Source organism: Motacilla alba, chromosome 2 (genome assembly GCF_015832195.1).
Source record: "Motacilla alba alba isolate MOTALB_02 chromosome 2, Motacilla_alba_V1.0_pri, whole genome shotgun sequence".
Classification (NCBI taxonomy): Eukaryota; Metazoa; Chordata; class Aves; order Passeriformes; family Motacillidae; genus Motacilla; species Motacilla alba.
In genome coordinates, this window is record NC_052017.1 from 78,481,112 (window position 1) to 78,497,143 (window position 16,032).

Consider the following 16,032-nt stretch of genomic DNA (forward strand, 5'->3'; position numbering starts at 1 on the left):
TCTCTGTTTTCTCTTCAGTGATCAGCTGTGACAAATTATGGATTGTCTGATAGAAAATTTAATTGTTAGTATTTCAGACAACTCTCTTTTTCCTTACCTCATACCCTTAGGCTCCTTCTAAAGGAATCAGTCTACTGTCAAGACAGGTATCTGGAATCACAGTGATCAGTGAATCAATTTTTGTGACAACTTTTGTATTTTAAAACAAGTATTTAAAGTAGCCTGGACTTTTCTCTCATTGTGAAGGAATTTCTTTCTGTTTGTGATTTCCTGCCATAAGAGATTTCATGCAGATAATGGTTTTCAAAGAATGTAATTGCTTGCACAATTTGAGACGATAACTTACTAGTTTTTGTTTCCTGTCCCAGCCAAGAACAATAACGAAAGCTTAACAGAAACCAAGCAAATTTTGGACTGCTTTATCCTTCTGCTGCTGCGAAACAAAAATGTTAGCATAGTATAACTTACATCGACTCAGTCAAAATAACGTTATTAGTCACTGACATGCTTTCTTTATCTTGCGCGTTACATGTTCTCAGAACACTTGAGATCACAGGGTGGAGCTTCATGTCGTGATGGGACTTCTAGGACAATGCTTCTGGTCAGACCAACACACAGAGCCATATGCCAGGTGTCAGGCTTCAAGACAGGCTTCTGGTTGACACTATATTTCTGTCAGTCCCAGACAATGGAATCAAATTTTTAACTGCATCGTCCACTTTATATAATATACTATTTTTTCATACAGGTTAACCCTAATGTGCTTTTGTATTCAAAGCCTGTGTTGCTCTCAGTCTGAGATATTGCTGTTCAGTGAATAGTTTCACACATCTATTCCTGGAAAATCAAAGAGAATTATGAAAAGGAATTGCTCACGGATTTCAGTTCTGCATTAGGGTTTCATGTGAGTTGTTTGTCAATCCTTCAATGCTTCATTAATATTCAAGAACATTTATACAATAAATTATGGCCTCTAAACATTTTTTATATTAAATGTTAATATAATCAAACATCTACACTTTCCCCCCTGGTACTACCCTGCAAATATACTGTTATACTTAGTGGAGTGTTTTATTATGATGATAGTAATTTCCTAAAGGTATGCTGGCATTATTAATATGCCTTTTTATTCCAGACATATAAAGAAGATCTTAGTTGGTTAATAATAAGGAATTAATATTAAACTCACCAAGACTCAATTTTTATTTTCAAAGCTGTCTTAGTCTAGGGAATAACAAATTATTCAAGTAGAAAAACAGAAGTGATGTTAATAGCAGCAACTATAAGACAAATTGAAGGAACAAATTAACAGACAAAATAGCAGAGAGAATCACATATTCTTGTAAGCTTTGTTTTGTTATGGTTATGTACTTTGTATCAGCAATCCTGAGTAGCAGAGGCTGGTGAAATGTACACATTAACAGTAGGGTTTCACACTTACCCATCTTTCTGGTACAAATTCTCTTAGAAATACAAACAGCAAAGAGATTTATACACAATTTTAGCTTTTGAAGCAGTCTTTTTATGTTCTTGTTATAGGAAAAAGGTCTTATGGGTGTGAGAACTACATATCAGCCAGTGCTTGACTTCCAGTGGGTTTACAGTTTGGTAATATGGAGCGTCTATGATGTTTTCTTCTCAGTGGAAAGCATGTAAGATGTGAGGAAGGAAATCTTTCCTTCTCCATTTTTGTTTCTGGTTTTGAGTAGTTTATTTCCTTCCCAAATTACTTCCTCCTCTTTCTCACAAAAACATTTTCTATAAATATCCTTTCCCACTAGACATGTGGCAGAGAATCTGATGTCATTAGCTCATCAGCTTTTTCTTTCTGCTGGACTTCACAGTCTCCTGTCCCCAGGTCATTTCACTGCTGTCTCTACACACTCACTAAAGAGAGAAGCTGTGAGGGAAAACGGGGATTTTCCACTCCCTGCATAGTCCTGAAGGAGGCAGAACACCACATGGAACTGCAATACCAGCCAGAAGGGGATCCTGTTTGAGCCCCAAAATTTTGTACCCAAGGAGAGAAGGCACCAAGAAACTTGAGTCATTTGTTGCAGGGCAAAGCCACCTCAGCAGGGGAAATAGCTGCCTTTGGCTGGCTTTCCAGAGGGTACAGCAGAAACAGGGAAGATGTCAACCAGGAGTTTGTCCAAGTCCTAACAGATTTATTGATGGGTGTGAAAGTTCAGAATTATGAGACAATCCCAGTGGACCCGGACTAATTGTAGCCTGGGTTTATACCAATTACCATACCTGCAACAGAGGCAGGCATGATGTGCATCCTGCATACTGGGAGCTAACAGCTGCCTGCATTCATATTAGGGTTCTTCCCAAGATGATTATCCCATCCATCTGTTCAAAAAGACAGTAATATGTTATACTCATTATAGGTGAAAAATTTGCTGGTAAGCATAATACAGTGCATGAATCACTGAATATAAAACAAGTTTGCAAACAACGTTTCAAAAAAATTTCTACATTGTAACATTGTATTCCAAACCCACAACTTCATCTTTGAGATCATCCATGTTTCTCAAAGAAAATGGTAGGGTTGGAATCTTTTCCATTTGTGTTGACTCTGTTACACTGAGGGAATTCAATGGCCCACATTTAAATGATCTGTATGGAGTGAAGCTTTCAGAAGTGTTACTTCTGCTCACTGCCCTGCCTATGGCATTGTATTCGGTTTGTGTGCCAGGGTTTTGGTAGCTGGGGAGGGCTACTCAGAAGGGGTAGCTTCTTTGAGAAGTTGCCACAAACTTCCCCTATGTCCTACAGAGCCTATGCCAGGATAGACCTGCCACTGGCGAAGGCTGAGCACACCAGTGATGGTGGAAGCACCTCTGGGATAATATACCTAAAAAGGGAGAAAAACTCCTGTGCTGGAACAGCTGGAGAGACAAGTGAGAATATGTGAGAGAAACAGCCCCGCAGACACCCAGGTCAGTGCAGAAGGAGGGGAGGAGGTGTTCCAGGCACTGGAGCAGAGAATCCCCTGCAGCCTGTGGTGCTGACCATGGTGAGGCAGCTGTGCCCCTGCAGCTCGTGGAGGTCTGTGGAGGGCCAGTGACCAACCTGCAGCCAATTGAGGACCCCACATTAGAGCAAGTGGGTGCCCGAGGGAGGGTGTGAGCCCATGAGAAGCCCATACTGGAGCTGGCTCCTAGTAGGACCTGTGGACCTCTGGAGAAGGGACCCCACACTGGAGCTGGTTTGCTGACCTGATTTGTGACTCTATGGGGGACCCACACTGGAGCAGCCTGTTCCTGAAGGACTGTACCCTGGGGAATGGATTCTATGCTGGAGCTGGTTTTGAGGAACTGCAGCCCATGGGAAGAAAGCACATTGGAGAAGTTTGTGGATGACTGTCTCCTGCCAGGGACTCGTTCCAGAGCTGTGGAGGAGTGTGAGGAGTCCTAGCCCTGAGGAGAAAGGAGCAGCAGAGGCAATACGTGATGAATGACCTCAGCCCCATTCCCTGTCCCCTTGTGCCAATGATAAAAGGAGGCAAAGAAATGAGGAGCAAAGTGAAGCCTGGGAAGAAGGAGGGAAGGTGCTTTTAATTTGGTTTTATTTTTATTATTTTATTTCTAACAAAATTATTCCCTCCAGTCAAGTCCATTTTGCCTGCAATCGTAACTTGTGAGTGATTTCTCCCTGTTCTTATCTTGACCAATGAGCCTTTGGTTGTTATTTTTCCTCCCCTGCCCAGCTGAGGAGAGAAGCGATAGTGTGACTTTGATGGACACCTGATGTCCAGGCAGTGCCATCTGCAGATCATAGTCTCTGTGGCTGGCACTCTCTGATGGTGGCTACGGCCTCCTGAGGGACCAGTGAAGATGTAACTTCTGAATCAGGAGGTGCAGAGAGCATTTTGTAGCAGAAGGGATTTTGTGTCATCATGGTCAGAAAAAAGGAGCATAGTACAAACTGGCTTGCACTGCACACAAAAAAACATTGCAGCCACTGCTGCAGATTAGAGACTCTATTAATTTTACAATGTGCTAATCCAAAATATGTTAATCCAAACTGTAATTCTGAGCCTGCTGAGACAAGAACTGAATTCCAATTCCATAGCTAGACAAGTGAAGTTGGGAACTGTAGGAAAAGTTTATGATCACAAACTACACATTCAAATTCAAATTAATGCTGCCTACTTTGTAGTTTAGTGTCCTGATTCCCTCAATATTACAGAATCTCTCTGGGATAGGAATCTTCAGCAACAGCGTCTTGGTGACCTCTATCCTGTTGTGCAAGACAGAAAGCTGATTCCTCTTGAGTCTTTTGTAGATTTCTAATGTTTGTGGTAACCAAAAGTCATGCTAACCCCTTTCCCAAGGACTCTTGGAAGCTGTCTCGGAGGCGAGCTGCATGCCTTCCAGGGCCATCAGAGGCAGGGCAGCATTCCTCTGCTCCCAGCCCTCACCCATCTGTCCCCCATCAGCTGGAGGATACTAAAATAAATCGGGAGTGGGCTGATGCACAAGCTGTATTACAGAAGGTATGTCCTCCCCAGAAAATGTGTAAACAAATATTTGAAAGATCTAAAAATATGAACAAAGATGTCTCTGTGGCAAACAATGTACCTTCAAAAGTCTGCGGCACATGTTTTACATACAGTTGTTAGGTAGTGAAGTTAAATTGCTACATAAAATTTGTTTTAAATAGCCAAAGCTATAGAATCTTCAGCCTGAATGTAGCATCCTTAATAATAAGTTTTTAGTTTAACATCTTGCTCAGTTTTGGTGTGGCCTCATCTGTGTAATATATTAGATATATGAAAAATAAATAGGATTGCAAAGCATCTACTTACTCCCACATAATGTTCTCCTTCAGTCTGGCCTTTGCTACTGAAAAAAAAAAAAATCAGGCTTACATCTGTAATATTGTTCAAAAAGTTGGAAGTGCTGCTGAAGATGACTGTATCTGCCCTGAGTTCTGTCTAGAGCTGAGCACTTGAAAACTTCCTGCTTCAGCACCAGCAGTTCTCCTCTCTCACTGTACTTGGTCAGTAAAAAGTCAGTGAGAAGCACAGTGTCAGGGCAGTGCTATAACGTTTTCATTTGGCTGGTCTCTAATAACAATGTTTCTCCCAATTCAAGCTTGCTAACTCATATCCTGTCTCTCTTGCTCTGTCCAAGACCTTCTGATGTTTATGACTCTTTTCCCTTGCGCTGAACCTCTGCCCAGTTATGTGTCATGAACAGCCTCTGCTCCCTTACAGTTATATTTCCTCCCCCTGGCCAGAGATCGGCATATAAGGAATGAAGTCACTCCCAGCCATTACTGGTCTCTGTGGCACACAGCTCTTCATGTTTCTCTAGCCCAAATTCTTATTTTACACTAGTGCTCTCTGCCTTTGCTCTCCAAGTTAGTCCTTTATCTGCAATTAATATGGCCCTACAATATTTAATTACCTACTTTGTAAAGAGATCTTTAGCAAGCTTTTTAAAGGGGTTGTAAGGCAAAAGGCCTCCAAAAGACCAGGCAAAAAAGGAGCACAGTTGCTCAGCTATATTTTTTCAAAAGCAGTCTGATTTATCAAAGATGAATGCCTTTCTGTGACTTTCTGTGAATTATCTCCATTTAAAATCTAACTTTCTGGGGGCTTCTTGAGTTTTGCTCTAACCGGTACTTTGTCCTCTTTGTTCTCATATGACCTTCCTTAGCAACAAAGAACTGAGATTTTAATGATGTTTTAGGGTTTTGTTTGCATGGTCACAACCATGTCAATGCATAAATACTACTTTTTTCTGTTAAAATTTGATATGTTTCATTTTTTGAGGTTTCCTTTAGCAACTGGAAAGCAATTGCATGCAAACGCTTATATAATATAACCTCAGTCATTCCAGCCACCAGTTTTCCCAATTAAAAGGATCTCCACCCCTCATGAACAATAGTGTTTGATTTCAGGGCTTCCTCTCATCTTTCTCAGCATGGACAATTCTGGATCAGTTCTCCTCTGCTGTTCCCATTGCTCTACTGCATCTCCTTTTCTCAGCTCTTTGTACCTTCTTTGCAGAGAACCCGTGAGGAGGGACAGGAGAATGTGTTCTCACAGCACTGCTGCCTCTCTAAATTTTTATTAATGCTTTGCACTCCTACAACATCCCATTTACTCAGCATAGCCCACACCACCACCAAAGGGCATGGGAAAACCAGACACTTGATCTCTTGCCTTCAGAAAACCAAATAGAGTTTTCATTTGTTACTTTTTAAAAAGAGGTCAGATTGATAATTACAACAACAGCTTAGTTTCTCTTTCTCTTCTCTAAAGTATGTTCCATGAGTTATTTATCTCCCTGTGAGACAAACTTCATTCATGGAAAAATTCCCGTTTCTGTGGTTGACCATTACACCTTCTATTTCCAGTTGCCAATTCTTGACCTTTTGATCTATATCACAATTATAATATTTCTTTTTTATTACTGTTTAGACCTCCTGTCTTGGTGTATCATTTTTCTCAATATTGATTTTTCCTCTTCTGAGAAATGAATGCACCCCCGAGGGAATACATTTTTATAATGCACTTTTATATCTATATGTATGTATTTTTTTAATAAGATTAATCCCTCTGTAAAGTACTGGTTTATAACCAGGCAGAACATAGGATAGTTTTGACTGCTTAAATCACCCAGGCGAAAGTCACAGAGAACCAATTACTACTCAATTTTTGGTTCTGCCTGACTGCTCATGAGGGATGCTAAAAGAAACTAAACCTTCTTTTATTTCTTCACATTGGTTATAATTGCTGTTGTGGTGGATAATCAATCTCTGCAGGCCTGCCCCTCTTCTTCCCCTCTGTAACTGACGGGAGAAGCAAGTGAGATCAGGGAATTCCTGGAGCTCTTACATGGACGTACAGGCCCGTGCTGGGACACATCTTCCTTGGTTTTACTTGACAGATTACCTTTTCAGAACTATAATAACATACTGTCTCACATCAGCCTCACAAATTTGCCTAACAAGTCACAATAAAATACAAAGCAATTCCCCCATAATCAAGTGTCACCGTGGCTGCCACAGATGAAGATTTTATCTTAGCTGTTTTGTGTTTGACAATGTTTAACCATGTTTATTATATCATAGATGTGGATAATTACTGTGTTCCTCTCCTATGGAGAATCATAGGTCTTGATTGCTTTGTGATACAACAAAGTTTAAGTCTTCCTTACCTCGACTCCATGGGCTACTAACAGCTAGAGACACTGATCTGAGTGGAGGTGGAGCAGTCAGGACTGTCACTATGACCCTAACAAATCACTGGGAATTTATTTTATGCTTACAATAGATAGTACAGATTGTTTTGTTTATAAATTGACATTTGCTGAAAGTGTCATAACCTAACTGCTTGAATATGTAACATATATTCTTATTGTCTCAATAAGGGTATTTGTGTTTGAGCACAACATGCCAGAGTTTTGCGATCTGTTAGAATTAGTGAGTCGAAGATTGCTGAAGTTACTATGAATTTAAGGTTCCTTAAAGGAAAATTGCTGAACCAGAATTAGTGAGTCGAAGATTGCTGAAGTTACTATGAATTTAAGGTTCCTTAAAGGAAAATTGCTGAACCCTAGAGTCCCAAAATTAAATCACCCTGACTCAGAAATTGTAATTTAAAAATGATCTGTTAATTACTAAATGAATGGACAGAGCCTTCCTTCTAAGGAAAGGCCTTAGCTCTGGCAAAGTACTCCTGATTCACCTGCTGGGCCTAATAAAAAATAGTAACCTAACAAATAATTCAATATGATTCATTGTAGCTGAATACTTGTACTGGAAAAAAAAAAATTAGATGTTGCGGTCATGGTGATAGAAAGTAGATTCAAATAGATTATGCCAGCTAGGATTAGAAGTACTCAAGTGTTTGGGATTATCTCCCCCTCTAGTGGCTGTTTTATGCAAAAATATGAAAACTGGGATTATCTAGATATACTTTATTTTTTGAAGGGTTCATAGAAACTTCTAGGTCAGATAAAACTGACCAAAGTGTACTGTTTATTTTTACTGTGCTCGATTTGAGTGAAAGGGTGCTAGTACAAACCAGATTTATTTTTTTTTTTAAACCTTGACAGTGATTTGGATATCATGGAATCACAGAATTGATTAGATTGAAAAATAGTGCTGAGCTCAATGAATCCAACCTTTGAATTAAATGCATCACAGGCTAACCCATAAATATATGAAATTTTGGGTTTGGATGTGTACAATAATGTATTTCTTTTGTCTCGCTGTGATCTTATACTTTTTCTATTTGGTGCTGCTCAAAATTTGTCCTCAATGCTTTATAATTTCATGGTAGGTGTTGCGGGTTTTGTTCATGCTGAGTGAACAATTATTACTGCTGGTGGTATTGCTAAGGGGAAGCTGAATGCATTTCAATACTGCCAAGTGAGGCAGTATTGTTACTGTACTTTTTGTTATCATGTCAGAAGTCTTATCTGCTCTCCAACATCAGTTCTTAAAAATATTTAAAACTAAACTGGTCCTAAAACATTATCACTGACCCTGCAGTTATAATAAAGAACTACACAAAACCCTCCACTTAGTAATCAGTGGCAGTAAGAAAAACAAAGAACACACTACAAATTTTCAGGAAGGAAATAGAGAGCAAAACGGAACATGTAATTACACCACTGTATAAATTGTTTGCCCACATCTTTAATATCCTGTGCAGTTACAGTTCTTCCATCTCAAAAACAATATGTAAGAGCTGGGAAAAGGAAGAGTAGGGCAACAGGGTGACCAAAGGACTAGAATGGCTTCCATAAGGAGGATGGCTGAATTGGCTGGAGAAGAAGTGTTCCTGCAGGACAAGATACATCAGAAGACTACAAAAATAAGAGTGGCATGGAGAAAATGGATAGAGATAGAATGTTCACAGTGTTTTTCTAATGCAAATAGGGAATGATAGAATGGGAACCAGGTTCAAAGCAAATAGTTGAAAGATAGTCTTCATGCAACAGGCAGAGAACCTGTGGATCTCTTTGCTGAACAATGCAGTGGATTCAACAACTTTGTACGGGGTTAGTGGGAGGCTAGAGGAGGATCTGAAAGGGCTTCCACTGTGATTTCCCAAGCAGACAAAACCTGGCCTTGGCCTATCCCTGTCCCCAGAGAGGTGCCCAGTGCCACGACTGGGGCTGCCTCAGGGCTCCTTGGCTGCCAGGCTCCTGGCTGAAGCAGCAGGATAGGGTTTGGCTGCCAGGAACTGCTATCACCCACCCACCCACCCACAGGGCCCCTGGTGCCCTGGCTGGTGTGTCATGGTGGCACCATGACAATAGGCTCTAAAAATTGCCTAAACTAAAGATGATCAGAGCCTGGGAAAATGTTATGCAAAAATATCATGTAGCTTGCTCTTTTCTCTCCCAAGGTGTCTTGTGATCACTTTTGGAACCAGAATATCAAACTCTGGAAATATTCCCAAAAGCATTCTCCTAAATTTATTTAGACACACAAATAAGAGCATGACATATGAATAATCCCTTCATTCCACGCTGAATTAGTCAAGCAACAACTGGAATGTTGTTTTTGCTGTAACTTAAGTTGCAAACAGAAAACACTTCTATGCTTAAACCAACATATAGAAATTACCTGTAAAAATGTACTTTAACCTTCAGTTACAGAAACTTGCATTTGTGACTGTTTCAGTGAGATGTCTTTCTATTTTTAACTATCAATTTTTTTTTTTACAATCTGAAATTCAAAAGAAGCTTGTGTACAAATCACTTTGGACAACTGTTCTGTCATTCTGACATTAGTGGAGCTGAGGAAGATGCTGGGGGACAGTAGGTAACTGCCCAGCAGGTCCACCTGAAGGAGCTGACTAACTTGGGAGTTGTCAGAAGTGAAGTGGCTGATAAAATGAGCTGAGAGGAGCTGATGGAGTGACAGGCAGGCTTGGGTGAGTGACTGAGGTGAGTAGTGTCAAATTAGTGTCACATAAATAACTGATGTGATTGAAGTCTAAAGTGACACAAGAAAATTGAGGGACCAAGGTGACTTTTGTGACTCAGGTGTGATGCAAACTGAGGCTTTCTATGTTTGGACATACCTATATAACCCTCTATACACACCAAATATAAGCACAGATTGCATTGCTGAGAAAGGGTTACCTCATGGCATGACTATCAGTTCTGAAAATCTAAAAATTTTGTGTCTTTGTCATGTTTCAGCATGGATTTAAGAAGGGGAAGTCGTGCTTAACCAGCTTGACAGGTTGGACGTAAACTGAAACACATGAAATTCCACTAAAGCATATGGAAAATAGAATTATCTTGAGGGTGTTTAAGTAGTGGAAAATTTGAAAAAAATTATGTTGGAACCATTAGTAGAAAACTTCCTTTTCTGCTCTGTGACTTCTAAGGTCACTGAAAGAGTTTTATGTCCAGTTTTACATGACAAATTTTGGCAACAGTACTGACAAACTGGAAAATCATAAAAAACAGAACCTATGAATTCCAAGGCAATGATGGAATAAACAGCTTTTATCTGAAACAATGATCTTATTTCTAGGAGAGAAAAAATTGACCAAGAAAACATTTCCCACTGGGGGGCAGTGAGCAAGAGGCTGTGTGGGCTTTAGCTGTCTACCAGAGTTAATCCACAACAAACACATTAAAAGTATTATTATAAAAGTCACTTTTTCTGCCTAGTCTCTGAAGGATAGATGAGAAAAAAGTGTACTTTGAAGCAATAATTGATACTAGTAAAAAAAAAATCAAATGGGCAAATGAGAACTGGACCGTGCCTCTTGGGAAGTTTGTGTATGCTTTGCCTTCCAGAGAGTTTAAAGAATAGGTGGAAAATCCTGTTAGGGGATGATGAGGAATTCTTGGGCTGAGACATGGGGTTTCTGCGGGTTTTTTTGCAGTGCTGTCTATGTAGGTTTCCATAAAAGATGAGCAGGAGGCTCCCTCATCCAGAGTTCAAATTACATCAAAAGGACCCAAAGAGAAACACATTCCAAGGTGAAATACCTGCCTCAAGTCTGGGCATTGAGTTTTTTACGCTATTCTGCAAAGAATGTCAGGTTTTCTGCTCCTGAATAATCTGTGTTTTACTCTTAGTATTTAGTTTTCACATTCCCGAGGATGGGTTGCCATAGGTTGTGGGTGAACAAAAGCTGTTGATGCCTCAGTGTCAGGCTGTACATATTTAGTCCGTCCTTCATGTATATTTAATCTTAGACAGCTTTCAGTACTTTTGTGATGCATTGTAACCATTGCCTGTAGCGCAATTACCACCCTGATATTTGTATCCATCTTTTGTCAGAAGTTAGGGACGAAGAGATTTTCTTGGGAGCGGGTGCATTTATGAACACCTTTGGAATTTGATTTATGCATGAATGATCAGCATGTCTAACAGAGTGTCAGCAAGCTCTTTATTTTCACTGCTACCTTCTGGGAGCAAGGAGTGCAGGAAACCTGATAACCAGGACTTTCTCTGGTCATTTAAGAGGGCAACCCTCATTGCGTTATCCAATTAGTAGAAAGATGTGCACCTGTAGCATCCAGCTATATTAAATTTCATTGCTCTTTTGTCAAGCAGTTAAAATAGCGGCGTTGGACCCTTTTAACTTTCCTGCCTCCCTCAGACATACCAGGCACGAGGGCTGCACAAACGCGAACATTTGGGGGATCCTGAGAACGAGATGTTAAAGGTGGGATCATCTCACAGTGTCTGAAGTATTAATGCTGTACCTGGTACAAGTTTTCCGCTTTTAGGGCGGTGACAAGGTGTGACACCCTGGGCAGTCGGAGGGTGTTTTCGCCGGGGGCTCCCTGAGGCGGCGGGCGGGCGGGCGGCTGGGAGCGGGCAGTTCCGCGTCGCTGCAGCCTCTGGCGTCGGTCCCGCTGTGCGCGGAACCTCCCAGCCACCGGCAGCCCGTTTCCATGGGAAGCGGGACTGACCTCGGGCTGGGAGGGGAAGTTCAAAAAGCGCCCACCGGCCGGCGGGGGGCGGCGGCGGGAGCCCCTCGCCATGATAACTGCGGCGGGCGATGGAGGCGGCGGCGGGGCAGCCTCAGGGCCCGGCCGTCGCCGCTGCCGCCCGCCCGGGGGCCCGGGCACAGCCCCCCGAGCCGGCGGAGCGCGGCGCGGACTCGCTGCAGGTGCGGGCGCGGCGGGGCCGCCCGGGGCTGCGGGAACTGCGCGCAGGGAGGGAGGGAGGGAGCGAGGGAGGGAGCGCGCCGGGAGCCCCGGGACAGGCGGTCCGCGGGGTGCGGAAAGTCCCGCGTTCGCAGCCTGCGTGGGAAAGGGAGCTGTGGAGCGGCTGCGCCGGTACCTTTTGTTCCCAAGGTGTGCGAGGAGAAGGCGCCCCGCGAGGGTGCGGACCCGCCGTGCGCTTCTCCCTCTGCTCTGCTGAGGGGTGCGCTCAGAACCGGAGATAACCAGGCGTAGTTTGGCTCCTCCTCGCAGGCATTTCTATCTGTGATGAAATTAAAACTTTTACTGCTCGTAAACAAACTACGGATTGCTGTATTTTGAAGAGGGCAGGTGTTTCTAATGGCCATTATTCGTCTTGTGACAAGACTTCACATATAAAAACAGTGAGGCAGTGTGTTTTGGCGAGTACCAGCGTCATAGAGTGTTCTTAAGTCCTCCGGTAAAGAAGAGGAATAGTGCAAATTCCCGCTTCATGCATCACGCTGGAAGTCTGCTCCTTTCAGCTCCACTCTGATAGTTACTTTATTACTAGCTTTGTTGAGTAGAAACACTCATCAACATTATTTGAAGGATTAACACAGTTAATAAAATTGTTTCTTGTAAACTATTTGTTTTCCCTTTGTTTTGGCTGAGTCCTCGATGTATCTAAAAGCAGAGAAATTTCCAGTATCGTCATTCACTGTTGCCGGGAGCTAACTTGATTGCCTTTTCCTGGAGGGGGTGTGTGGCTCATAGATGCTAGGGATAGTTGGATTCCATACAGATTTCTATAATGCTAAAGCAATACAAGTGCCCCTCATTCTTAAATTTTGCAATAGTTACCAGGACATGTTTAGATGCATTTGGACTGCTATTTCTGTACAATTGCATACTTTAAAAGTAGTTGTGCTTATCTCTTACAAGAATAACTTGTTTACCAGGAAGGCTGTCCTGCCAAAACTTAAAACTTTCAAGTAAAGAGAGTCAGTTCAATGCTGTGTTAATATAATCTAGAGTAAATTAAACTTTCATAAAAATATATTATTTGGTTTACAAAAGGTTAATTAAAATGTAATTAATTAGGTATTTGATATGTGAAGCTAGGGTTAAAAATGAAGCCACTCTTTTTTATTAACATTCATTTAAATTTTAATCATAGTATTATTCAATTGAGAATTTGACTCCTACTTTTTCCTTTAGTTTTTGTGGATATGAGAAGAGGTATATAGAACTTTTAAAAAAATGTACAGTTTGATTACATGTATCATTTTACACCTTCATGTGCTAGAAACTTGTGCAGCTTGGGAATGGAATCTATATTAGTAAGAAATCTGTGCCTTGTTTTTTTTTTTTCTCTTTTATAGAATGTGGCTTGGTAATGTATCTTTTCAATAACCAAAAGTGCCCAAATGTTGTCCTACATTTTAGCTAGCAGCCTATGTTTTGCAGGGAATGGAGGAAGACAGAGATAAAAGAGAACTTGTTCTACACTTGAGCAATTCACAGTTCAACCACTAAGGACAAAAAAGTAGCTCTGTTACTTTTGTGTAGTATAACTTGCCTTAATAGGACTTTTTAATAATCAGACCATTAGAATTGTAAACCTTTTAAATTCTGCCTTGAGTCTTGGGATGTTCAGGTGCAGTAGCCCATGTGGAAAAGCAGATCCCCTTTCCACTGCCTCCCCAGTGGATATATATTGGATTTTTAAAATAATAATGGGAAGTATGTAACAAACACCTCTCAGGTATTGGCAATTTCCCAGGGAAACAAAATTAGGACACTAATAATTGCTCAATACCAGAACTGCAAACAGGGAAAAACATTTGATTTGTCAGTGAAAATATGTGAAAGAGTTTAAGACTGTGACAGCTGTTTGGCAATAACTTTACTGAAAGAAATAAAATGCTTTCCTTGCCAATAAAAGATACAATTTCAGCCTAATTCTATATGCCATGATTTTGGTATTGCCCTGATGGAAAACAATTCTTCAATTTTATTAGTGTTTCTTTTCTGAAACAATATATAGAAGAGGCCCTGTGTTCAACTTCTGCCAAAGGCAGTTTGTTATAGGTTGTTGAATTCGTGTACACACACTGCAGCAGTTATAACCCTGCAAGTCATTGCTAAGAAAAATCTTGCACTCAGCAACATACATCAAAATGAACAGGAGCTGGAAGCTACATGATGAGTATTTTTCTGAGGATGCATGCAAAGTTGCAAGGAGAGGTGGTTAAGGTGTGGGAACTGGAAAGAAAAAGTGGATGAAAAGAAGGAACTGCTTCTTCAATGTCCAGTGAAGAGATAAATGTTCTGACTTTTGAGCCTGTAATTTTTAAAGCAATGATTGGCCATATTTAATCAGATTTAAAATTGCTTGCTGCTGGCAGAAACCACTGAATATTGATTCTGAACGTCACAGCATGTAGCAATGCTGCATGAAACAGGCTGTTACTGTACTGTAAGGTGGCTGAAGTAAGCTTAGCAAAGGCTGATGGTTAACCTGCTGGAAGATGGAAAAAACTGTCTTTTGTTTTCATCACCAGTAGGATACTACCAGAAATTAAAGAATATGCAGCAATGGAGAGAGGAATTGATGTAGTAGCATGAGAACTAGGTGTAGAGTTAATGAATTCTCTAGCAAGCCTTTCTAACCAAAAGAAAACAGAAGCCAAATGATGCTGGTTTGTTTGGAATACAGGGATGAATGAGCAATAAATAGATATGGATTCCAATTCGCCAAATATATTTGGATAAAATGTGACATCATATGTTCAAAAGGGAAAGAAGGATTTTTTTTAGGCACAATTAGGCTGTGACTGGTTAAAAGAATGTCATGGGTCTTAACTGATTTCAGTTTTCAGTAGCCAAATAATATTTCAAACTGCTTGACAGACACAAGGAACATTTCCAAGGAACTGTGATTGGTAATGAAGGGGTATTTCACTGTTAACATTAATATTCAGAAGATCTACAAATAAGGAAGACCTCTGTCACTTAACCTAGATCAGATAATGTGTTGTACTCCAAGCACATCAAGAATGATGACACTTCATGACAAATAAGAATCGTGTGCCAGAGAAGCAGAGAGAGGTTTAATAGCCAGCAGCCACAGGGCATTGTGTCCAACCCCCTCCACTCTGAATGTGCAGCGAGAGATGGTAAGCTGGGGACACAGCAATAGCACAGCTCTGGTTGCTCAGCAACAAATGCAGCTTTTTACTGTGAGTGTGTGTTAAGCAGGCACTAGCAGTCGTTCTTTTTCCAGAAAGGTTTGATTTAGCACCAAGGAGCCAATTCCTCTCTGACATGGTTGGAAGGCATAGGCAGCTCATGTATAGCCCAGAAAGCCCAAGATAACTGTATAACTTTGCATTATTGCCACTTCAGTGGAATTGAATAGGTTTTGGCATTTGCTTCTGCAATGTGGAATTTTGCAATCTATACTTCCTGTATTGCTGAATGATGTAAAGGGAAATGCTTGGTCATTGGCAAATAATTGGTTTTGCTTTAGGCTTCTGAGTAGATATTTAAAATACCTCAAGTGCGTGTTGGGGTGGGGACCTGGGGTTGAATCACAGTGAAAGAGATAACAATGAACATCTTCTGCCTCTGTGCAGTGGAACTGCTAATGATGAAACACTGCAGCTGGTCCAGTTTAACTGCACAACAGAAGAGGACAGAACACCAACAGTTCAGTGAAATAACAACAGCATGCCTTCTGTGTTGCTGTGTTCCTGTGGTACCCAGCAGATTGCAGGGTGTTATGGTTTAACCCAGCTGGCAAATAAGGCTCATACAACAGTTCACTTACATCTCTCCTTGCACTGGGATGGGGGAAGAGTATTAGACTAAAAGTGAAGATGGGTTGAGATAAAAA

The 16,032-nt window shown here is 41.1% G+C and overlaps 1 protein-coding gene across 6 annotated transcripts in view; it reads left to right on the forward strand.

Moving 5' to 3' along the window:
• The first annotated feature begins 10,944 nt into the window (after positions 1–10,944).
• Positions 10,945–16,032, forward strand: part of DNAH5 (dynein axonemal heavy chain 5) — a 137,031-nt gene continuing 131,943 nt past the window's right edge. For 5 of the 6 annotated variants that reach the window (XM_038128805.1, XM_038128810.1, XM_038128806.1 and 2 more), the window contains exon 1: positions 11,895–12,118. In XM_038128805.1, the coding sequence (XP_037984733.1) occupies positions 12,008–12,118 (111 nt within the window). In that variant the 5' untranslated portion in view covers positions 11,895–12,007. Of the gene's footprint in view, positions 11,669–11,894; positions 12,119–16,032 lie in introns of those variants that run through there. The other variant, XM_038128809.1, reaches the window with a different exon arrangement.